This window comes from Lepisma saccharinum, chromosome 16, assembly GCF_977018435.1.
Source record: "Lepisma saccharinum chromosome 16, izLepSacc3.1, whole genome shotgun sequence".
Classification (NCBI taxonomy): domain Eukaryota; kingdom Metazoa; phylum Arthropoda; class Insecta; order Zygentoma; family Lepismatidae; genus Lepisma; species Lepisma saccharinum.
In genome coordinates, this window is record NC_139244.1 from 17,414,723 (window position 1) to 17,439,579 (window position 24,857).

General features: G+C 38.6%; 1 protein-coding gene across 1 annotated transcript in view; it reads left to right on the forward strand.

The window, feature by feature from the left end:
• The first annotated feature begins 2,473 nt into the window (after positions 1-2,473).
• Positions 2,474-24,857, forward strand: part of LOC146000292 (UDP-glycosyltransferase UGT5-like) — a 42,725-nt gene continuing 20,341 nt past the window's right edge. The window contains exons 1-3 of the mRNA XM_083137785.1: positions 2,474-2,576; positions 21,836-22,677; positions 24,309-24,531. Coding sequence (XP_082993911.1) covers positions 2,555-2,576; positions 21,836-22,677; positions 24,309-24,531 — 1,087 coding nt within the window. The 5' untranslated portion in view covers positions 2,474-2,554. The remainder of the gene's footprint in view (positions 2,577-21,835; positions 22,678-24,308; positions 24,532-24,857) is intronic.

Here is a 24,857-nt window from a genome sequence, read left to right on the forward strand (position 1 = left end):
TACATGCACAGGCAGGCTAATTGCGACTGGCCCCACAGTTTTAAGTTTGATACAACACTCTGTATGTGCTCCTGCCGGTAATTGAAGCAGGAGTTATTAAAATATATAAACACAACGCTATTGAAGAGGTCCTTATGTTGTCTTAATGCTAAGAGATCTGGGAAGGCAAATCGGTATTGAAAGTTAAGGAGACGTTCGTATCAAATCTCTCACACTCTTTCCATAATTCGATGTTATCCTCGTCTTTCTCTCGCATCCATGTTTCTTTTCAATCTTTTCTACTTCTATCTCTATATTTGAATTACTTTCAACCAGTTACGTCTCTCTCTTCTCCTGCCTCTCTCTCTCTCTCTCTCTCTCTCTCTCTCTCTCTCTCTCTCTCCCTCCCCATCTCCCACTCTCTTCCTTCCCCCGTCTCTCTCTTCCTCTCCCACAATTCCACACTCTACCTTCCCCTATGTCTCTCTCTCCATCTCTCTCTTCTCTGTCTCTCTCCTTCTCTTTCTCTGTCTCTTTCCGGATATCTCTTCCTCTCTCCTATCCCCTGTGTCTCTATCTCCTCCTCTCTCTTTCCCTCTCCCACTCTCTCCCTTCCCCTGTCTCTCTCTCTTTCCGTCCATATTTTCCTCTCTATCCATCTCATACTCCTTCCCCCGTCTCTCCTTCACTCTCCAAAGCCTGAGAAGCTTACGTCTGCAAAAATAAACACGTGTTCTGTGCAATACGTTTAGGTACGATTACTTCAGTACATATTTTTGTTACTTTGCGCCATTTTTCTGCCATTCTTGTCTGATTGCCACGTTGAGGATGAGTGATTATTACATGAAATTGATGCAGGTACACTCTTCACTCACGAGGACGATTACGTCAAGGAACATCTATGCTTACATTACAGTGAGTGAATATTTCCAGTATCGACAATATTCTCAAGAAAATATACATGTACATATTTCCGGAAGCATATATTTTTAAAAGTGTAAAGGGTCTCTTCTTTTGCATTTGCTGTGATGGCCAATTGTCTTTCTTTGGCGCCGTCCCTGAACACCTAACTAAAATAATAATAATTATACGAACAGATGAACAGAAGCAGAAAGGAGGATTCTCTCTCGCTCCGAGTATTATACAATTGCTGACGACCTTCAAGCCAGAACGTGATTGTAGGTCTGTGAATTGGTCATTGATATACTAGCAAGGCTACGGGACTAAAGAGCACACTGGAAGGACCTAATCTCGCTTCTCGCAGAGATCTTTGTACTGTTTTGCACAGGACTATTACTAACAGCATCAAGATATGTTAGGTAAGTGTGATGATAACTGTAACGCTGCACATTCCATGTTTATTTTCTTGTAATTTCAAATGTTCACCTTCCTGTCTTTGTACCTCTTTCTTCTTGCAGTCTCCTTCCCTTTGTTGATTATTTCCTTGGCTTTATTTCTATATTGATTATTTGACATCGCTTTTCTATCTCTTGCATTAATCGCGACGATGGGGAAAAATTATGAACAGATGAAATTGACGATGGGACGACCATGCCAATATATTCAAGCCGTCACTAGGGTTCGAACTTTGTGCCTCTGGCTTCCTACCTTGTGTAACTCACCACTCAACCACGCATGCTGGCTTCTCTATCTCCACCTCTCTTGTTCCGATTTGATTTTTCTTTGCCTCTCTCTCTTTCTATCCATGTCTGTGTGTTTCTCTCTCTCTCTAACACCCCTGTGTTCCGAACGGAAATAATCGGCTATGTCAGAAAATATTTCTGAACGAGAAATATTTGAAATTTAGCGACAATAATAAAAGAAAAATTTTGATTTCTGCACAGTCCCCCACCCTCCACAACACCATTCCTAAAATGATTGTTTTTTCATTTTCTGCAATACAACTACAATTCCCAAGGAACCGTATGTGCTTATAGTGCAGAAACATCAATAATAATTATTAACCACTTTAAACATATTATAATTTGGAATTTCTCTACTATTGGGGGTCCCGTACACTCCCAAAAATACTACAGACTTGCACGATCCAGGGATTAGTAGATTGTGCTCCGAAACCAGAGATCCAGGGTTCGAATCATCTAAAGATTCCCATCATAGGTATTATCTGTATAATCTCCTTTCTATATTTATCAAGAAATTTGCTTATTACTTTTTTACAGCCTGATTTTGCGGGAACAGAGCTTTCGAACGATTCCAATTGATGAACTGATTCCTTGTGATTGATTCCTGTACGTGAATTACAGTTTACCAATGCTACCTTGTGCAATTGTGATATTTCTGCGAATTATATAAAGAGATCGTAGTCTCGAAAAAACAGCTGATAAGAAGTCAAGAAACTGTTGTTATCAGCAGCAAATAATCGCTTTACAATGAGTAGCGATTTCCAAAATATCTAAATATTTGTTCCGTACATTTCTTCGAGTCACGTAGAATAGATTAACAATGTACTCTATGACTTACCACGAAGATAAAACCTATTATCTCAAGTACACAAGATGACATTGCTACATTCCATGTAGAGCTCCTGCAAAGCATTTGTTATTTGTAATTTGCAATGTCGCTGGAGAAGACGCACAGTAAGTTAGCTTTAATTATCATCTTATTGCATCTGAGGATACTGTAATGAATTCGTGGGCTGTTTGTAATGAAGACAACAATAATTGAGGGGTCTAGTGAGAGAGGGAGCTATGCCACAAATCTTGAAAATTTTATTTTTTGCCATTTTCAGTCTTCTCCTACCATCTGTCATCTATCATGTGAACTACAACCATGTGGCATAGCTCCCGCTTGTTCTGCAGCAGGTTTTCTGAGTTCTTGAATACGTCCTCATCAGCATTTTGAGTGAGAGAAGGAGCTATGCCACTTACTAATGGGGTCTGCAATACGAGTGGCAGAGGTTGTGTTGCAGTAACCGGTGATAGATTTAATATCAGCCCTCAAGTTAAAAGATATCTTGGCAATAATGCCTTATATTCCTCCAAAATATATTTACCAAAAACTAAAATCCACAGAAACAATGGACAGTGAACATCCTCCAGAAGACATATGAAGTTGTCTTTATGTAGATCATATGTAACCCTGTGAACATGATTTACACTCATGCAAGAGTATTTAAGCCTTGTTCAAAGTATTTGATGTGCTAGATTGATTTTTCCACATGGGTATACTACAACAATATACCATACATGTTCATAATAAATGGCATTTATATTGAAATTCATATTTTTCCTTTTGAATAATTTACCAAACAATATGTTCAGAAAAAAAATTACACTTTGTTATACAAATTATGACTCAACGCAATGCTTTAGAAAACTCAATTTATTTCCATTTCTTGTCAAAGTGGCATAGCTCCCTCTCTCAGTAGACCCTTCAATTGTCATTTAAAAGTATTTTTGCGGTATTCATATTTACGAGATCACGATTTTGCATTCAGTCTTGGACTAGGCCAGTGTTCGAATTCACAAGGGAAAACCAGTAAATACTATGTTTTCATTATTCCAAGATATAAGTTTTATCGAACAGAGAGAAGAACTCTATCTCTCTCAGGGACGTGGCTAGTTTCTTTTTTCAGTTTGGTGGGGCGAAATCTTAAATTTTTCTACATTAACGGATAAAGTATAGGCGTTAGTATGGTTTATTTTTGCCAAATCCAAGTTAATTGATAAAAACTATCATAAAAAATAGGAATTTATCCATTAAAAATGGAAATGCACTACAACACTTAAGAACTCTTCTCACACACGAACTAATATACTTTGACTGCACCCACATCAACTAGAGAGAAATATTAAATATCAGAACATTATCAGTTGTAGGAGAACTCCCATGTATCCCATCCCGTTGCTATTGACGTTCGGCGGAAACTTTGATTCCATTAGTAAGGGAAGATTAATTTACAGCAAAGGTTCGATTTTTCTGGTTTCTAGGAACTTGTGGCAAGGCAGGCAGATTATTACTTCAGTTATAAACTGGTAAGCAACGAAAGGGTGGAAATTCTGGTGTCCTACATTTGCTTCTGACGATTTTCTTAAAAATAGCAAATTTGTTCCCCGCGCAGAGGTCCAGCTCTAATACAAATTTACCGGAAAGGTATATAAGTATTAATTTATGATAATCTTTAATCGATCAGAATTTTGTTTATGGGGGCCATAGTTGCAACTGGTGGGGCCAGAGCCCCTGGCCCCTCCCCTAACGACGTTCCCGATATTTATTTATCTTTCTCTCTCTCTCCCTCTGAAGACATGATCTTCATTGATTGATCGTTTCTTAAATGATAGCTATTAAAGGAATATAATGGATTCATTGGGTTTATTTCACTTGGCTTTTCTGTCACTTTTGGCTAATCGCGAAGATGACGATGAGTGGTGATATGATGAAACTGATGATGGGATACTCACGAAGAACACCCACGCCCATGCTGAGATTCGAATCCTGGATCTCTGGGGTCGTAGTCCGCTGTGTAAAGTAAAAAGTAAACAAATACACTCCGCCACAAAAGTCGGTTGAAGATATGCTCTTTTTTTTAAATTGTTATTCATAATTTATCGAGTTTGAAATATTATCAGACAATATTAGTATTTGTATGTTTTATGCATAGGCGTAATTTGGCGGGGGTAAGGGGGGCACTTGCCCCTCCCCGAAATTTTCAGTTTTATTAAAATTTACAAGTTAGAGGAACTGAGGAGCATCGTAATAAAGAGTATTGTTTGTGATTTCGCAAACGTCACAGTTATTTAGCAAGTAATCCTGGACGCTGTTTTTACGGGATAGAAAACTTTTCAAGTCTCTTCCCCCAAAGTTAAACCCCAGTTTCGATTCTACCCCCTCAAAATTAGCACCCGTTTAATTCTGCCCCCTGAAAATTAGGACCAGTTTAATTCTGCCACCTCAAAATTAGGTCGCAAGTTACGACCATGGTTTTATGTTTGTATGTATGTATTTATATATTACATAACTGTTGCTATTATTATTACACAGAATAATTGCAATTGACTTTGATGTGTTACTATTCTCTGTCCGCTACAAGAATGAAATGAAAGTAAACAAATGCACTTCACTTCTGAGCAATCCCATTAGTTCCTTTAATGGCAACTGCACATAGGAAGATAATGCATATGGTTAAGCCATAGCATTCAGAGTAGTTTTGAACCTTATGTTATAGGTTGTACCGCTACGACCACCATAATCGTGGGCAATGGTTCAGCCTATAGGCTGCTCTGCCACCTAACCCTTGTCAATGTAATGTTACATACATGATAAACTGCATATGAAGCAGTAAGCTAATGATACACATATTCTTGTATAAGATACACAAAATTAAATGAATACCACGTACACACAGTGTTTAACTACAAATACAAAAGACAAAATAATAAGTAATAATGAAAATACAATTTCATATAGTGACTAGTAACCTTCAGTATGTGCCATTCTTCCAATAACAGCAGATCTTTTAATTTAACTCTGAAATTTAAGGTGTTGTTTATGCATGCGATGTTCGCAGGCAATACATTCCATGCTTTGGGAGCAGAAAAGAAGAAAGATCATTTGTAGTCCGTGGTTCAATGATAGGATAAGTTGAAATTGTTCCACTTGCGGGTAGCATATTCATGGATATCCCTATGAGAATGCATTTTTTTCCTAACAGATACTGCAGTTTACCTTCTTCTAATATACCGCGGTTGAAACGGAGATAGTGCAGCTTCCTTCTGTCTGCCATAGTAACAACCTGATTATTATTTAAAATCGGAAGAAGGAGATCAGATTTTATTAGTTGAAAAATGTACCTGATAAAAGCATTTTGAACCATTTGTATTTTTTACTGAGCTTTTGCGAGAGTTGAGGGCCGTAAACATTATCACAATAGTCAAAGAACGGGTAGATTAATGCTTGTATGAGTCTTAGTAGCTTGCATTCAACAAAGAGGAAGTCACGGAAACGATTCAGACTTCTGGGTGGTCAACAAGCTTTCCTACATTGCTTCTTTACATGTTCTGTCCAATCCAATGTATCATCGAAGACCAGACCAAGATTTTTTGCAGTGTTAATCCTGACAATACACAAATTGTTCATTTCAGCTCGATGTTGATATTTTTAATGAACGACCTTGCCAATTATCATGAAAGTGGATTTATACCGATTGATTTTAAGAGCGTTAGATTCGCACCAGTTATTGACGATGTTCAAGCCGGAGTTCTGTAACTGAAGGTTATGTTCTAATGAAGCGTGATGACCTGATAAGTATAGTTGGGTGTCATTAGCGTAAAAAATGTGGAGTGAAGAATTGTATGGCTTGCTGCAAAACTGCAGTGTAAATATGGTAAACAGAAGGGGCCTAATATCGATCCTTGTGCCACACCTACTTTTAGCATTATAGGCTGTGATACATGAGATGGTGATTTATGCTGTTAAACAGATATGATCGAAACCAGTTTTACGTTGAAGCAGAAAACTTGTAATATTTAAGTTTATCTAATAATAAATCATGCTGCACCGTGTCTAAAGCCTTACTGAGATTCAGATGTACTAATATACACTGCTGTTTGTGAAAATTGCAACACCTAGAAAGAATAGCACGAATGAATCCAAACTCGGAGAATGTGTAGAACAGTGTGTGAGCAATAAGTGATTAGGATTGCACAGATATGGCGTACACGTAGGCTCAGCAGCGCCCTCTCTTCTGTGACCGGAAAGGTCAGTGTTACGCCAAGCTCAGTCAGTGAAGAGCCATCAAACGAAGTGGAAACGTGAAAGCAAGTGCCGGTATGCCTCGTCGACGTCAAGTGGCGCAATATCAGCATGTGAGTAAATTCGAACGGGGCAGAATGATCGGTCTCCGGGAAGCGGGTTTGTCATACCCTGACATTTCGGCTTGTACAGGGCATGCTGCTACCACAGTGATGCATGTGTGGAACCAGTGGATAGAAGAGGGTTGTATGCAGCGAAGGGGAAGGTACTGGACCACGCGATGTGACCACAGCACGGGATGACCGCCATCTTGTCCGCATGTCTGTAACGGACCGTAAAGTTTCGTCCACAGTGTTGACTCGATGTTGGAGAGTAGTAGTATTGATACTACGGACAGCGCGAGAAAGTACGAACCCCCCTCCAGCAGCTTTGGCCATACTTAAAACTTGCTCAACATGCCCATATGAGTTTTTTGCTCAAGTGTGGAGCTCTTATAATTCAAGATTTTTGTAAAAAATGCCCTCGGGAATTTTTCAGAAAGTACGAACCCCTCTCCAGCAGATTTGCTATACTTAAAACTTGCTCAACATGTCCATTTGTTCAAGTGTAGCACCTGCCTAACCCAAGAATTTTATAATTCGGAAAATATCAAACCCCTCCTCAAGCAGATTTACAAAATTGCATTAGTTTGTCTATAAACTTGTATCTATACCTACCTATACATATTTACTTCAGGTTTAAGTTTAATTGGATACCATTCAATTTGCTTATCCAATATTAAAACAATGCAATATGCAGAGACCCTCTTCTAGAATTGCTTCGTGTTTGCATGTTTCCCCTCTGTGTCAGTGTGTGGAATTCCCGAGACGGTAGTATTGATTTTTTTCCTCAGCGCCAGTATTTACAGAAATTCCCGATTATTGCATCAGCCAGTATTGTGAGACTGACTGAGGAGAACAGATGTGTTGATACAGTACTTCTCATACTTACAGGTTTAAATTCATATTGAACAATATAAAATCTGATATTTGTTGTAATTTACTCATATTTAGAGTCAAGCTTATATTTGTCACAGCCTGTTATACATAACAAGGTTATTGCCATTCAAGATATGCATGTTCGTGCAGGCATTTGCGGAGGGTCAGTGTGAATGATTTTCCACTTGTGGGCTATTGGCTTTACAACCTGTCATAAGATTAATATTATTAATATTAATCCATAGAGATTAGATTTGAATCCCAGGAAATTTTATATAAATACCAAAACCAAAAATATTAAGTGTATACACACATATATACATACACACACACAAAGTACAGTGCTGAACCCAACTGATATTTTTTATTCAGTATAAAGTTTTGAATTGAAACCCAGGAAATTGTATATAATAAACAACAGCAAAAATGCCGAATCAAAAATATTGTAATCAGTGCAATAAGAATATATCCAGCTCTAATTGGGCCAAGCATCAAAAAATTTGTAATCCAGACAAATACAAAACTCCCACAAAAATTTGCCCCAAATGCAATAGAAAATATAACATGGAATATTTCACATATAAACATAAAGATACTTGCTCTGCATTGCCCTCTCAACCATCTACATCTGGTCTGAAAAGAAGGCACGAAGCACCTGTTAATGCCAGAGCAGCAAAACAGCCACGCTATGAACCCATCCGTAGCAGTTTTAACGGCCAATTAAGAGATCACCGGTTTGTATCAGAGCCAAGATGTGGCATTGAGAATTTCTTGAACAGTATAAATTCTGATCTCCAGGCAATTCTTAATGCACAAAATGGCTCTTATAAGCTCTCCCTCAAATTGTTTGTACAATATAAGAAGCCGAATGGCACAAAATTTACACAGCCCCACATAACAGAAACTGTACCTGTATATTCAAATGCAAATTCAGACACAATAATAAGCAGCTTGATAAATCAACTGAATATTAAACACTCTGAATTTGCTGCAAAAGAGTCAGGATGGAGCCTATGCGGTTCATCACACAAGTTATATGTTAATATTTCTGAATTTAGCCCATTACAAGGTTCCACTTATCTGCAATTACCTGCCAATATCAAAAACAAAAGAGCCGTGGTTAATATAAAAAATGCCGACCAGAAATGCTTTTTGTGGTGTATATTAGCTGCTTTGTATCCAGTTTCAAGGGATCCTCAGAGAATAACTTATTACAAACAACATGAACATGATTTTGACGATGCAATGGAGGGTTTAGAATATCCAATGTCAGTTCAGAATATTGATAAATTTGAAAAAAAGGCCAGGCACATCAATGGCAAACAATTATCTATTAATGTATTTATTTGTTCCACTGGCAATTGCCCGATAGCACCTCTCAGAATCAGTACACTTGATGATGAAGCTGCAATTCCGATTGATTTGCTCTTAATTGAAGGAGATAGCACATATCATTATACTCTGATACACAGTCTTCAAGCTTTAGTGAGAACACAACTAGACAAAACTCATACAATATTTAAGTTGTGCAGAAGATGCTTAACTGTATTTGATGGTCAAAAAATGGTAAATGGGGTTCGTGAAAAAAATGCAGAAATTGCCAAAAACAAGTTAATTGAGCATCTGAAATACTGTGGCAACCATAAACCTGTTCATATGGTGATGCCCAATCCAAGTGAAAATTGCAAATTCAAAAAGTATGAAGCCTTGTTGGAACACCCAGCACATATTGTCTGTGATTTCGAATCGAACCTCAAACCTCTTGCATTCTGTAGCCCAGATCCCGAAGAATCTTCAACTACACCATACCAGTTACATGAACCTTCCAGTTTTTGTTATGTAGTTGTACGGGATGGTATTGTTATTAAAGAATATTCATACAAGGGACCAAATGCCATCAAAATATTTGCACATAGAATAGAAAATGTGTGCCGTGACATAGCATCTAACATCTTATTAAAATCAAAGCCTATGTTGCCTTTAACAGAGGAACAGATTGAAGATTTCAACAATGCAGAAAAATGCCCGGTATGTGATTCTGAATTTTCAGATACAAATATCAAGGTACATCACCATTCTCATACAGATGGTCGATATAAACAGGCCCTGTGTAATAGCTGTAATATTAAGATCAAGAGACCAAGATTTGTCCCCATATTTTGCCATGGAGCATCCAATTATGATTTCCATCATCTGATCAGGTACGAGGGGTTTGACAAGCAGAATTTAAATATTTTAGCTGAAAATGATGAAAAATATATATCTATTAGCAAGATAATTAAAGTTGATGGTGTTCCTATTCACATAAGATTTCTTGATTCTTACAGATTTTTATCTGCTGGCCTGGCCACACTGGCCTCTCAATTATCTGATGATCAATTCAAAATCACACGTGCATTGTTTCCAAATCAGGACCTGAAATTAATTAGGCGGAAGGGTGTATATCCATATGACTATGTTACAGATTTTTCTAAATTTGATGAGTGTTCCCTGCCACCACAACAAGCATTTTACAGCAAAATCAGAGGATCTGGAATCACTGATGATGATTATCACCATGCTCAGTTGATGTGGAACAATTTAAAATGCAAGACATTTGGTGATTATCACATGGCATATTTAAAACTTGATGTAACCCTCTTAGCTGATATATTGCAAGCATTCAGAAAATCTTCCATGCAAAATTATAGACTGGATCCAATATATTTTTTCAGTGCCCCGGGCCTAGCATGGGCCGCAACGTTTTTGAACACTAAAATGCAATTGGATCTGATCCACGATCAAGATAAGTACTTGTTTATGGAGAAATGTATAAGAGGAGGGATGGTGCAATGTTCCCAGAGATATGCCAGAGCAAATAACAAGTATATGCCTGATTATGATCCAGCACGGCCATCAAATTATATACTGTATGTAGATGCGAACAACCTCTATGGTCACGCCATGATGCAAAAACTGCCATATGCAGAGCTTGAATGGGTTGAAAATTTCAATATTGAAGATCTTAAGGACTTTGATGACAGTAAATATGGCCTATTCATAGAGGTTGATCTGACAATTCCTGATTATTTGCACAATAAATTTTCTGATTTGTCCCCAATTCCTGAGGTTAAGTGCTCACCTGGCTCTAAACAGAAGAAGCTCATGATGACTCTGGATCCGAAACAAGGATATGTCATATATTACAAAAACCTCCAGTTCCTGATGAAACATGGTGTTCAAGTAACCAAAGTTGGCAAAGTCTTGAGGTTCAGGCACTCAGAATGGTTGAAACCATATATTGATACAAATACAGAGCTTCGAACATCTGCAAAGAGCCAATTTGATAAGGGCTTGTTTAAATTGATGGTGAATTCAGTGTATGGCAAAACAATTGAAAATGTCAGGAAACATACCGATGTTAAAATAATTACTGACCCCAGCCGGAGCAAAAAATTGGTTGCAAAGCCCAACTTCAATTACAGAAGAATTTATGATGAGCACATGGCACTTTTCAACATGATGAAAACAAAGATCAAGTTTGATAAACCTATTTATGTAGGGGCTGTGATATTGGAATTGTCCAAATTACATATGTTAATATTGTATTATGATGTGCTGAAACCTTTTTATGGTGATCGTGTAAAATTATTGTACATGGACACGGATAGTTTTATTCTTGATATTCAAACAGAAGATGTTTATCAAGATATTGCACAGTCTGAATTGTTTAAATATTTTGATACCAGTGAATTGCCTGGCCATCTGAATATTCAACCCCACAACAAAAAGGTGCCTGGCAAGTTAAAAGATGAGACGCTTGGTGATGTTATTGTGAAATTTGCTGGGTTAAGTGCCAAGATGTACAGTTTTGAAACATGTAGTGGTGCTGTTGCCAAAAAAGCCAAGGGCATTGGCAGAGTTACTGTTGAAAAAGATCTCCAATTTGAAGATTATGAAAATTGCATCAAATCCCAGAATTCAATCAAAACATCAGAAAATAGAATTCAGAGTGAGAATCACTTATTGACTTCAAATGTTGTAAGAAAAGTGGCTCTGGACCCACATGATGATAAGAGATGCATTTTATCATGTGGCATACATACTTTACCTTGGGGGCATTGTGATTTGAAAAATGGCAATCAATGCCCAATTACAGAGCATGATTTGAAATAAATAAACATGCCTATGAACTTATTTGGGTTCAAAAAACAGGCTATTATGGAGCTGCCGACACCACAAGCCTCTTCTGATATGCTGTCTAAACTGAGTGGCTTGTTAATTATTCATCTGAACAGCATACTTACAGATAATGATGAAGAAACGGGCAAAACATTGTACATATTTAACAATAATTTAAATCATTACCAATTACCTGTAGGTGGGCAATTGCAATTTATTACAACCCCTGAGGGTGATGTCAAGATTTCAATAGGGCGAAATATTTATAGAATTAAGCACTCAAACATGGTTTCTGGCACTGTATATACTGTTTCTGCTGGTGACTGCTTATATATTGAGGTCCCTGGATCTTATGACAAGCTTATACCCTTTTTTATAGAATTAAGAATCAGATACTCTATAATAAATAACCACTAAAACAAAATGCCTAATGATATATTTGGCCATACAAGACATGAAGATCACAGTGATGAGATTCTGATGCTTGATGTCAGAGTCAAGAAATTAAGAAGTGATTTACAAGCTTTGCAAACCACACTCAATGCCAGTCTTCAATTAGAAATTACAAATTTGCAATCACAATGCATGGACCCTCTCCTTAAAATTGATTCCGAACTCAAACTGTTGCTTCAAAAATATACTGATCTGGCCACATTGGATAATTTTCAAAGTTTAGAAGAAGCTGTAGCAGCTCTTCAAGCCAAATTTAAGACCCAGGCCACCAACTCCGAGCAATTGAAACAGCAATTGGAAGAGCAGATAAATAATGTCCAGACACAGCTCCAAACAATTGTCAAAAGCATAAAATCACAAGAAGATTTTGATCTAGTGATTTCCACTCTAAAAGAACAGATTCAGTCACTCCAGATACCTAACCTGGATCCTCTGCACAATGCCATAGCCGAGGTTAAAGAAAAAATTGAGACACTTGAAAATTTTATGAACAACTTGCCATCTTCTGATGCTTTGAATGCAATAACTCGGAGTGTAGCAAATATTAAGCTGCAACTTGAAACATATGAAGATTTTGGAAAAATTCAAAGTACCATAACCCATCTTGAAGGTACAATAGCAGCAGTGCAAAGTGATTTGGCAAATGTACTAGAATCCCGCCTGCCTGGGATTGTAGATACTCTTGTCAGTGTCCAGGAACAGATCACAAAGCTTGAAAACCTCAACACTGAATCTGAACTATCTCATTTTCATCACTTGATCGATGATATCCAAACAAAGCTTGAAATTTTACAACAATCAACACCCTCTCAGGCAGATATAGCCCTGCTCCAAAATGCTATGCAAAATGTGGCTGATGCATCTGAATTAAACAATGTGAAATTGGCACTTGAATTTTTGCAAAATACAGTATCAAATCTTCCCACATCACAGGAACTTAAAAATATTAAGAGGTCAGTGAATAGGATATTGAAATCAGAAGATATCAAGAATATCCAGACAGAGATCAAACAACTCACTCAGACAGTGTCCACTCTTCCAACCAATCAACATATTAATGAATTGCATGCCCTGTTTGAGGATATCAGAAGACAGGTCCATGATCTTACTGCTCAAAATTCAAAATTGGCAGTTGTTGAAAATTTGCAACAAATTGTAGCTAATATCAAGCAACAGCTAGGGACCATGGAATCCAATCAAGCAAATGCTCTGTCTGTTTTTGCCACCCAGCTTCAAGAGATTGTGCAACAATACAAGAAACTTATTGTGGACATAAAAATCAAGCCAGGCCATGATGATGTTGTTAGGACCATCAATGAGCACCTTGAATCTGTAACAAGCAGATTGCTTACAGCAGAAAAAGAAATAACAGGCATAATCGAGAATCCAAAACATACAGTAATTCTTGAATTGTACAGCATCCCCAACAAAGAATATGATTCACCATTTACACCAGGTGGCAAAATATATATGCTGTCCCCTGCACAATTTTATTACCAGTTTTTTGTTGGGGGCACATTGAGACCAATCAAGATCAAATATTGGCATCAGCCACAGGCACATCACTACCCTACCTTATCAATAACAAATGCTGACAACAAACCAAAAATCACCAGTGTAGAATTAGAGGATTTTACAGACCCCAATACATTAGAAACAGCATATGTTGAAGATGATGGCTCTCTGGAATTTCATATACAAATAGGAGACAAATTATATTTAGAAAATCCTGCAGTCTCAGCTGCTGAACACCCCATAGTTGCAATATTCTTGTTTACATACCATGTCTAGACAAATTATCGTTGATGAATTACACAGACAAGCCCGACATAATTTTAAGAGACTCCCAGTAGTCACAAAAGGCATAGATGATTTATGGCAGAGCGACTTGATTGAGTTGTCAAGTGGACAGTTGAAAAACTTAGACAAAATCAACAAGGGCTACAAGTATCTACTCACTGTAATAGACACATTTTCAAAATTTGCCTGGGCTGTGCCACTCAAATCCAAGACTGGAACATGTGTTACAGAAGCCTTCAGGACAATCATCAATCAGAGTGGAAGATCACCGCGCTATTTGCAAACAGATAATGGCAAAGAATTTTATAATTCGGTGTTTCAACAATTTATTAAAAGCCAGTCAATAAAACATTACTCGAGTTACAGTGACCTCAAAGCCTCAATTGTAGAGAGATTCAACAGAACCTTAAAAAATCTTATGTATAAACAATTTACCCTCCAAGGTAATTATAAATGGATTAATATTCTTCCAGAACTTCTACATAAATATAACAATTCTGTCCATTCCACAATCAACATGAAACCCTCTGAAGTAACTTCATCTGATGAGCAAAAATTGATCAGGACTGTTTATTATCCTAGATACCAGCCAACAACAAGAAAGGCCAAATACAGGGTGGGTGATCAAGTAAGAATCAGCAAATATAAGCACTTATTCAAAAGAGGCTTTACGAGAAACTGGAGCACAGAATTATTTACAGTGGTTCAAGTTAAACCCGGGACCCTTAACACATATATAATAAAAGACCACCGAGGAGAAATTCTCAAAGGCAGGTTCTATGAACAAGAACTCAGCAAAACTAAGCAGCGTGACACATATCTCATAGAAAAAATTATCCGCAGAAAAGGCAACAAGTTACTTGTCAAATGGCTGGGTCATCCGGAAAACAGCTGGATCGATGCAAACAAAATAATAATATGAGCACCTGGGATGTTATAAAGAGGCTGCCAGAACCTGAACAACAGAATAAGAGAAATGGCAAATTGCTGCCTGAAAATATTAGGTGTCTTATTGTTGGGCCATCAGCTTGTGGTAAAACTACACTAATAGTTGATAATTTTTTATTGGCACCCAACTGGTTAGACTGGAAAAACAGGCACTTGTATGTCTTTTCTAAGAGCTTGGAACAATTAAAATATCAGCAGCTGATGAAGCTATATGATGGATTGGATATTGCCACTTTTGAATCAGATGTTAAGCCACTTGATGACTGTCTCGATAATTCTGTTGTTGTGTTTGATGACGTTATACTGGATAATCAAAACAAGGTTAGAAATTTCTTTACACAGGGGCGGCACAAAAACATTGATTGCTTCTACCTTGCACAGACTTTTTCTAAAATACCGAAGCAGCTGATCCGAGACAACAGCAATTTTATATGTGTGTTTCATCAAGATCATACCAACCTCAAACACATACATGATGAATATGTAGGTGGGGACTTGAGCTACAATGATTTTTCCAAGTTTTGCAGCAGGTGCTGGAACCAGGACAGTTATGGGTTTGTCACTATTGATATGACAAGAACACCCAATAGCGGCAAATACAGAAATAAAATCAACGATTTTCTAGACGTTGAAACATATATAAATAACCATGAAACGACCAGTCATTGACGATCTTAAATTAAGAGATTATCTTGTAAAAAGATTTAAGGGATGGAAATCAGAGAACCGAGGAATTTATGAAAAACACAAGCAAACAGAACAGCCTGTAATTGATGCTATTAATAATTTAGGTAAGAATATCAAAACTGTTACAGAGCAGAATCAAGATTTGATCACGGAGCTTGTACCTGTAGCTGCAAGGAACATATTAGATTATCCATTCACCCCACTTTCCAGTATTCATACACCTAGTCCTGTTGCTCCTCGAAGAATTGAAGCAACACAGGATCCTATTGAATTGGGTCTTCTTGCTCAAAAATATTTAACCACACCTAAAGACAACAAAGATGAGGTTTTTGGCTTATATGCTGACACAGAGCTTGATGGCAGCATCATTCATAGAATTGGCAATTTCAGAGTAACTTTTATGGGGGATGATCTGATTGTTTATTCAGAATCTCGACTCGGAGAAAAAGGTGGTTTTGTTAAATATCCCGGCACACCTGGGTTGTGGGAACTGATGACTAGGAAAAGGCCTGGCAGCTATACAGATCAAGATTATGAGCACTACAAAGAAATATTAATAAAATCAGATGCTCTATACCAGAACAATGATCCCACACAAAAAAGAGTTAAGTCTAGCAGTGGGGCAAAATACAATAATTTAATCAAGCCCATATGGTCACAAATTAAGACTGGCAGTGGAATCAAACAATACAACACCCTGCCCAAAGAATTTGTGTGGGTTGATGATGTCAGGAAACTTGTAGATAGGTTGCTGGTGATAGCTGGGGAGGAAAATGCTGGCAACAACAATTTTTACAATGAAAAGGTTGGAATTATGGACATGATAAGCACGAAATTGTCTAATTTTATAGTGAATGACCCTAAGGGGATTGGATATCTCATAAAAATTATTAATACTCTACCACCTAAATTTTGGAATATTTCTGAGGGTCGGGGCCTTGTTAATGACATTATAAACAAGCTGCCATTTGAACTACACATTCCAGGCTATCAGTATTGTGGTCCAGGCACAAAATTGGACCATAGATTAAACAGAGGTGATCCTGGTGTTAATCCCCTAGATGCTGCTTGTAGAGACCATGACATAGCATACAACACACATTCTGATCTTGACAAGAGACATGTTGCAGACAAGAAATTAGAAGAGGCTGCATTTGGTAGATTTGTAAGCAAAGACGCTTCTTTGAGTGAGAGAATATCAGCATTGGGAACCACCATAGCTATGAGCACCAAACAAAAACTGGGGTGGGGTTTGTGAATATATATATAATAAACCTACAATGAAGGCCAAGGGTGTTATGTATCAAATACCTTATGCAGGTCTCAAATCTCTTAAAACTATTGATAGTCTTTTGACCAAAAAGCAGCGCAAGAAAAAAAGCTCTTGTCTTGCAAAGGGACATGGTATGAAATTGTTGCTTAGTACCCCCCAATTAAAAAAATTACAGCAATCAAGAAAAAAATTGCATACAGGGGGTTTCATATTTACTATCCCTGCCATCTTAGCTGCTCTCGGGGCTGTTGGGAGCTTGGCTGGGGGATCAGCTGCCATAGCAAAAACAGTAATAGATGCCAAGAAAAATAGGGCAGAATTAGATGAGCAGAGGCGCCATAACCTGGCCATGGAGAAAAAAGGCAAAGGTGTTAAGAGAGCCATGAGTAAGTTTAAAAAAAACAAGAGCCGCTTACAAACCAAGATATTGAAGCTTTAATCAAGCCACTGGGCATCAAACATTTTAGGGGTGTGTACATGTCTGATTCTTTACCAAAACAACCACTCAACAAAGAGTGTGGCATTGTTAATTTGGATGAGTACAAAAATCAGGGCACTCACTGGATCTGTTATCTTAAATATGTAAACAATGAGGCATTTGTGTTTGATTCATTTGGAGGTGATCCACCTGAAAATTTAGTAAAATATCTAAAATCAGCTAATCTTTATTACAATAATGCCCGTGTTCAAAACTTCAAAGATGTTAATTGCGGACATTTGTGTTTATCAGTTCTTAGATATATGTCTCAAATAAATAAACCATCAATTGAAAATTTTCAAAAGGCCTTGTGGTATTTAAAACATCATGGGGGTATTCCATCTCACCAGCCAAAATTCAATATTGAAACTCAAATTGCATGATGACATAGTGTATCCCAAAACAATAGCTCTCAGAGCATTTTACGGCATGTACTTGATCCCTAATATTACACACCACAACAACACAATTGCAGTAGGGGATCAAAAAATTGTCATCACTCCAGGGCAATATAATCTGTCCACTCTAAATGCTCAATTACCCAGAGGTGTAGTGTTAAGTCAAAATTCTGTCACTCACAGAGTAGAGATTGTATCTGCTACGGAAACAGTGCATCTGGGTACTATAGGAGAGCTGTTAGGCTTTGAGAACAACACAAAACTTGAAGCGGGCATCAAACACACTGCTATGAATATACCCAAATTCTTAGCCATAGAGACTCTGAATATTCACTGTAATGTGGCCGAGGGTATGATCACCAAATCAAATGGCATAGGCACTCACAAACAAACTGGCATTATTGCAACATTCAAACCTAATTCCGAATTCATGGAGCCCATCATCTACAATCCATCCCCAACATTATATTTTCCTGTGTGTCATAATAGAATAGATAACATTGAGTTGATGGTCACTAATGAAAAGGAAGAATTAGTTGATTTTGCTGGAGCCACAACAACTGCAATCATAGAGATTAACATTTAAATAAAAATACATACAATGGAAAATATTGAGAGTTATGAGCTACAATCATTCCCCCCAAACAGGAGGACATTTGCAAATTTAAATCAACCCAACACAGAGATTGAGGTTGATCTTGATGTAGGGGATGGATTTATACACCCTCACAGAGCAGATCTATACATCAAATTTGATGTTGTAAAGCTCGATGGAACAGATTACCCTGCAAATTCAAACATAAGATTGGTAGATAATTTTGTGCCGCATCTGTTCTCTGAAATTGAGATCAGAAAGCATGGTGTTGTTATAAACAGAATAGATTATCCCGGCATTACCTCCACAGCTTTGGCCACACTAAAATTATCCAAAACCGAGGCTTCATACTACCAAATAGGTGGATTTGAGGCTGGTGATAAGATATTATCTAAAAATCATACAGTGCTGTTTCCTATGCGCCTGTTGCCAGGATTCTTCTCGGATTACAAAGAAATTATGTGGAAGGGCGGGTTAAGAATTACATTTAGAAGAGCTGCAAATGATAACAATGCTTTGATGAGGTACAGTGCAATAAACTCTACAGGAGAAGCTCTGCCTAATACCTTACCTGATGAGGGCAAATGCATTATTCAGACTATGGAGTTAAGAATCCCTGTTGTTGAATATGAAGCCAGTTACGCTCTTAAACACAAAGCAGATATAGTAAAAAATCCACAGATTCCTCTGCAATTTTACACATATCAATGCGTACAGAAGCCTGCATCTGGTACTTATTATGAATTTGATGCCACAAATTCATTCTCCAGTATTCAATTTGACATGCCCGATTTTGTAGTGGTACTGTTTCAGACTGGGAGACACAATAATCAGGAAAAAAATTCGAGTAGATTTGATAACTGCAACATCAAGAACATATATCTTAAAAATGGCAGAAATGAGGTATTTCCTAGAGAAAATTACAATTTAGACATGTCCAAGGATGATTTCCTCAAATTATATGAAGCTTTTTCGGCTTTCAAGAGGGTCACTACTGGCAGTACTGACATGTATTACACACCAGATGAATTCAAAGCACGGAGACCCATGTTTGTCATCAACGCTTCAAAAAGGAAACAAGTTGTGGTTAATGACAGGACAAACATTAAAATTATCTGTGAATTCCACGAGGCATTACCTGAAGACACCATATGTAGTGTCATTCTCATAGGGGAAAAATCATATGTTTATGATGTGAGAAATGAGAGAGTCACGGAGCAGTTCTAGAGCCCCGATTCAAACACAAAGGCCCTTTGGATATAAAACAACACTTTACCGTCAGAAAATATATTACCTACCCATTTTATACCACCTCTGCTCGTAGCAGATACCTACCCAAAATACAATACATTTGCCAAAAGCTGAAATACAGAAATATTGTAATTCTGTAAGTTACAGACTTGTGTGCAACAAGACCAAGCCTGCTATTCGGTTTGCATGACAATATCCATGAAGAAATTTCCTCAATATGATGAATGGTCCCTGAAAGGGTGCATAGTGTAGATAAGAATTTCTCTTTGAGTTCCATGACAAATGACATGTAATTCCCCTCGGAAAAGGCACAGTACAGGTAATATCAACAGATATAATCACTCAGGCATACAGAAAGAAGGCAATTACTCTTTGATGATGAATAACTCTGAAAAGACGCAATATAGATTATATCTGCTGGCATACAACTCCCGGGCATGCAAGATTAATTGTTGGCGGAAACATGGGACTGATCAAAAGATTGGAAAGAACATGGAATGTTTACTTGACCTCCATTCTATTGTATTGATTAGGCAGTTTCGCCCGTATTGTTGAGCCGATATTTTACCGAGATAACAAAACTCTGGTGATTCTTAATAGAGAATAATTTTGCTCTGTTGTATAACATTTTTACCAGGTTTAAGATCTGGGAGCTATCAACTAGCTCAAAATCTCACGTATGGAGTGCCACATCTCTCAGGACTCGAACCCAAAGCCCCTTGTTTACAAAACAACAATATTAACATTTTGCCATCAGATTTTATGAGGACTCAAACCCGAACCTTTTGATTACAAGGCAATGCACCACACTCCACTCGGTCTCAGAACCCAATAGATATCAATTCAAAATTCCTGGGATTTTGACAGAAAAACATACTATAAGCTTAATTTCTGGTATAGCCAAAAATTGACAACTTTATGAACAAAAATCTGGCTGATGCAACTTTTGTAAGTATGCACAAATCAATCTGAAGAGCTCGTACTTTCTGAAAAATTCCCGAGGGCATTTTTTACAAAAATCTTGAATTATAAGAGCTCCACACTTGAGCAAAAAACTCATATGGGCATGTTGAGCAAGTTTTAAGTATGGCCAAAGCTGCTGGAGGGGGGTTCGTACTTTCTCGCGCTGTCCGTAGTATCAATACTACTACTTTGGAGCACTACAACTGCTGTGGACCTGTCTGCGTCGACGGTTCAACCAGGTTCAACGCCGTCTGCTGCAGGATGGACTGGTGGCACACATGCCATTGCGTCGGCTTTCACTGTCCAAAAACCACGAATGCCTCAGACTACAATGGGCACGTGAACGCCGTCGCTGGCGTGCTGAGTGGCAAAATGTAGTGTTTTAAGACGAGTCCCTCTTCAACTTCTCCTACAGTGATGGCCGCATACGTGTTAGACGCTACCGTGGTGAACGCAATCTGGCAGCCTGCATTGTTGAGCGGCATAGCGGACAAACGCCAAGTGTGATGGTTTGGGGTGTCATTGGATACAACATGCGATCTCACCTCCTACGTAATGAAGGCAATCTGAACAGCAACCGCTACATGAGGGAGGTTTTCGGAGCCTGAGGTACTGCCCTTCCTTCAGGCAACTCCACATGCCATATTTCAGCAGGACAATGCTCGACCACATGTGGACAGGAATGTGCAAGCCGTCTTCGAAGAACGATGGGTACCACTGCTTCCCTGGCCAACACGTTCGCCTGACATGTCGTCCATCGAACATGTCTGGCATATGGTTGGTCGGCAACTTGTTCGTGACGGTCCTCCAGCAACCAGTGTGGATGCTTTGTGGACTCGCATACAAACTGCGTGGAGCGAGATTCCTCAGAAACATATCCAGACCCTCTCTGATCCCATGCCACAACCTGTAGAGGCTCTGTTTGCAGCATGTGGGGGCTTCAAACCATACTGAATTCTCAAGGTCAGAGATCATGTACAGTTCTGTAATCCTAATCATTTGTGTATTGGCATGTACCAAATCTGTGATATAAATTTCATTCCAATCACATGCATCCTTCTTGGTGTTGCAATTTTCACAAACAGCAGTGTATGTATATTTCTTATTGAAACACCCTGTATTTATAGAGAAGTTTTCATGGGCTACTTTCTTTTCCGTCAGGCATGTTTCGCATATCGGCCACCATTTTAATCCTGACGGCCATCTTGGCTCCTGCATCGAGTGAGCTGCCTCCAACCAAACCTTCACGAATCCTAGCAGTGATGCCGTTCTCAGGACGAAGCCATATGAATATCTACAGACCTCTATTAACGGAGCTTGCCAGAAGGGGGCACGAGATCGTCGCCTTCAGTCCGTTTCCCATTAAAGACACCAAAAACGTGAAAAACATCCACGCGAAGTTCGTCGAAGACTTCCTGTACAAGAGCGACGACTTCAGTATGTACGACATGAAGGATATGTCGATGCCAGTCATGATGATGATGATGATCAACATGGGGACACAGTTCTGCAAGTTGGGGTTGGAAATGCCAGAGATTCAGGAGCTCATCAGCTCGGACGAGAAGTTTGATCTGATCATCTTCAGCGCGTTCCTCAACGAGTGCTACCTAGGGCTGGTCCAAAAGTTCCAAGCACCGTACATCATACTGAGCCCGACGCACAACACCCTGATGATGAATTACGGCGGAAATCCCAAATTCTATTCGTACATCCCTAACTTATATCTTACGTACGGGGATAGGATGAGCTTCACGCAACGTCTCGAGAACACGCTAACCAGTGTGTTCATAGAACTTATGGTGTCTCAGCTCTATGTCCCAGAGCAGGAGAAGTTAATGATGAAACACTTCGGTGAGTCGACGCCTACCATTTCCGAGATACAGAAGAACGTGAGTCTGGTGATGCTTAACACACATGTGAGCCTGTCGTATCCAAAACCGAATCTGCCCAACGTTATAGAGATTGGAGGAATCCACTTGAAACCGCCAAAGGAGCTTCCGCAGGTGAGTTTAATGTAAGGGTGTCCAAACAAGAACGTCGGATTTGAATTGTTCCATTGTCTTGTTGTTGTTGGGTTGGCGGCACTGTTCTTACACATTGTTGTTGCCTTATTTGAATGGTGTGGATCTTGAACGCTTGTGGTTTAAGCAGGATGGCGCTACTCCCACGAGACGATGGCCTTGCTGCACGACATATTTCTGGGCCGAGTCCTTCCGCGCAACGGAGACCAGAACTGGCCAGCTAGGTCATGTGACCTGACAGCCTGCGACTTCTTCCTTTGGGGTATGTGGAATCGTATGTTTATGAAAACAATTTCCGAAACCTACCAGAACTCAATTCGACGAGTAAGTCGTTGTAAGAGTTATCAGTAACTTCATCGATAGAGTGTCTACATGAAGAACAAGTCGTGGGCACATATGACAGATATTGTTTTTAGACTTAACTGGCAACATGTCCCTTTGTAATAATGTAGAAATGTGTGTCTTTTCATGACAATAAAAAAACACGTTATTAAATCCGGCGTTCTTGTTGGAACAACCTTTAGTACCAAGTGCTCAGAGCAGGCACACATCAAGAATTATTTATCGGGAGTGGCCCGAACCATGTGTGTCACATGCACTAATTATATTAACAACAAGAAAGTTACAATTAATAGGTTACTTATATTAATATGTCAATAATTATTATTCTTATTAGGACATAAACAGGTAAAAAGATGATGTTATATATCTATAGATATAACACTGGTTCTTTCACACAGCACAGTTTCCTATCAAGCTAGTTTTCTCAGCAATCAAATTCCACGGCATTTTTGTTTCAATCGTCTGTTTAAAAGAGTTTACGTCTCATATTTGAATATATGGGTTCCCGCCTAGCCAAATGGTGAGTGGTGCGAGCGGTCTCGGATTCGATTCTCGGTGCGAACCACCAAAATCAAAGTCTACAATCAACACCATGAGGACAACTGAGGAGCTACTTGGAAAAAAGGTAGCGGGGTCCGGTCTCTAAATCCAGAAAACAGCAGCGCTGTGTGCTGAAGAGTGTCACCCAATGAAAAGGCTGCTTGGCAAGCCCTGGCCCTCAGGACTTGGATTATAGCTAAGTTTCATTTGAATATACACTCCAAAGAATATATAAATAATGGCTAATATGTAAAAAGAAAATGTTTAAGATAAATTATTTACCCAAATGAATTTTGTGAAAAAAATGTTAACATCAATGTATATAATATCCAGTACTTTCTAATACGCTATTAAAAGAGCTTTAGTTTGATATACGGTGCGTTGGGGTTACAAGATGGGGCAGATTCTTGTCCAGGTGTTTTTGACAATTAGAATGAAGTCTTAAGTGGATATTGTACTTTTCTAACACTAAATTCTCGGAAGCCTCTCTACTATCGTCTTTGATGTGATCAATACTACTACAGACATGTGAACTACTCACTAGTGATCCAGCACTCTAAACACTACTCTACTTCACCTCAACAACCACCCTTGGTCAAACCAAGTACAATACTTGTTAGAAAACTAAGTTCCAAAATATTTGCACTGAGGATATTAAAAACAAACACATAACACAAATACATAGACTTCATAGATGTTAACTACTACGGGATACTTGTTTCCTTTTGCAGGATTTAAAACAATTCCTGGACGGAGCCAAAGATGGAGCCATCTATTTCAGCTTCGGCTCCAACGTGCGGAGTGACAAGATGCCCGCGGAGAAGAGGCAGATCTTCCTGGACGTCTTCGCCCAGCTTCCGCAGAGGATTCTCTGGAAGTGGGAGTCGGACGTCCTCCCTGGACAACCCGAGAATGTGAAGATAGGGAAGTGGCTGCCACAGACGGATATATTGGGTAAGCTTAGTGTTGGCATCTCAGGGAAATTTCTCATGGTGGGTATGCATTCGTAAAATGTAACTCGTTGCCTAATATTTTATTCAAGGAAGAATTAGTAACCGTGGACAATGGAGAGAGTTACATTCAACTTTATGATAGAACTTAAGATTCAAAGATACCACAAGTCAAAAAGTAGCCTCATCAGTGTACGAATACATCACAATGCAGGCTCGAGCATTTGTTGATTGATTGAAACTAAAAGTATGGGTGCGTCAGCACTTAGGTTACTTGAACCAATCACATTATACGTGGTCAATCCCTTTACAGTAGCCGAGATTCGATCT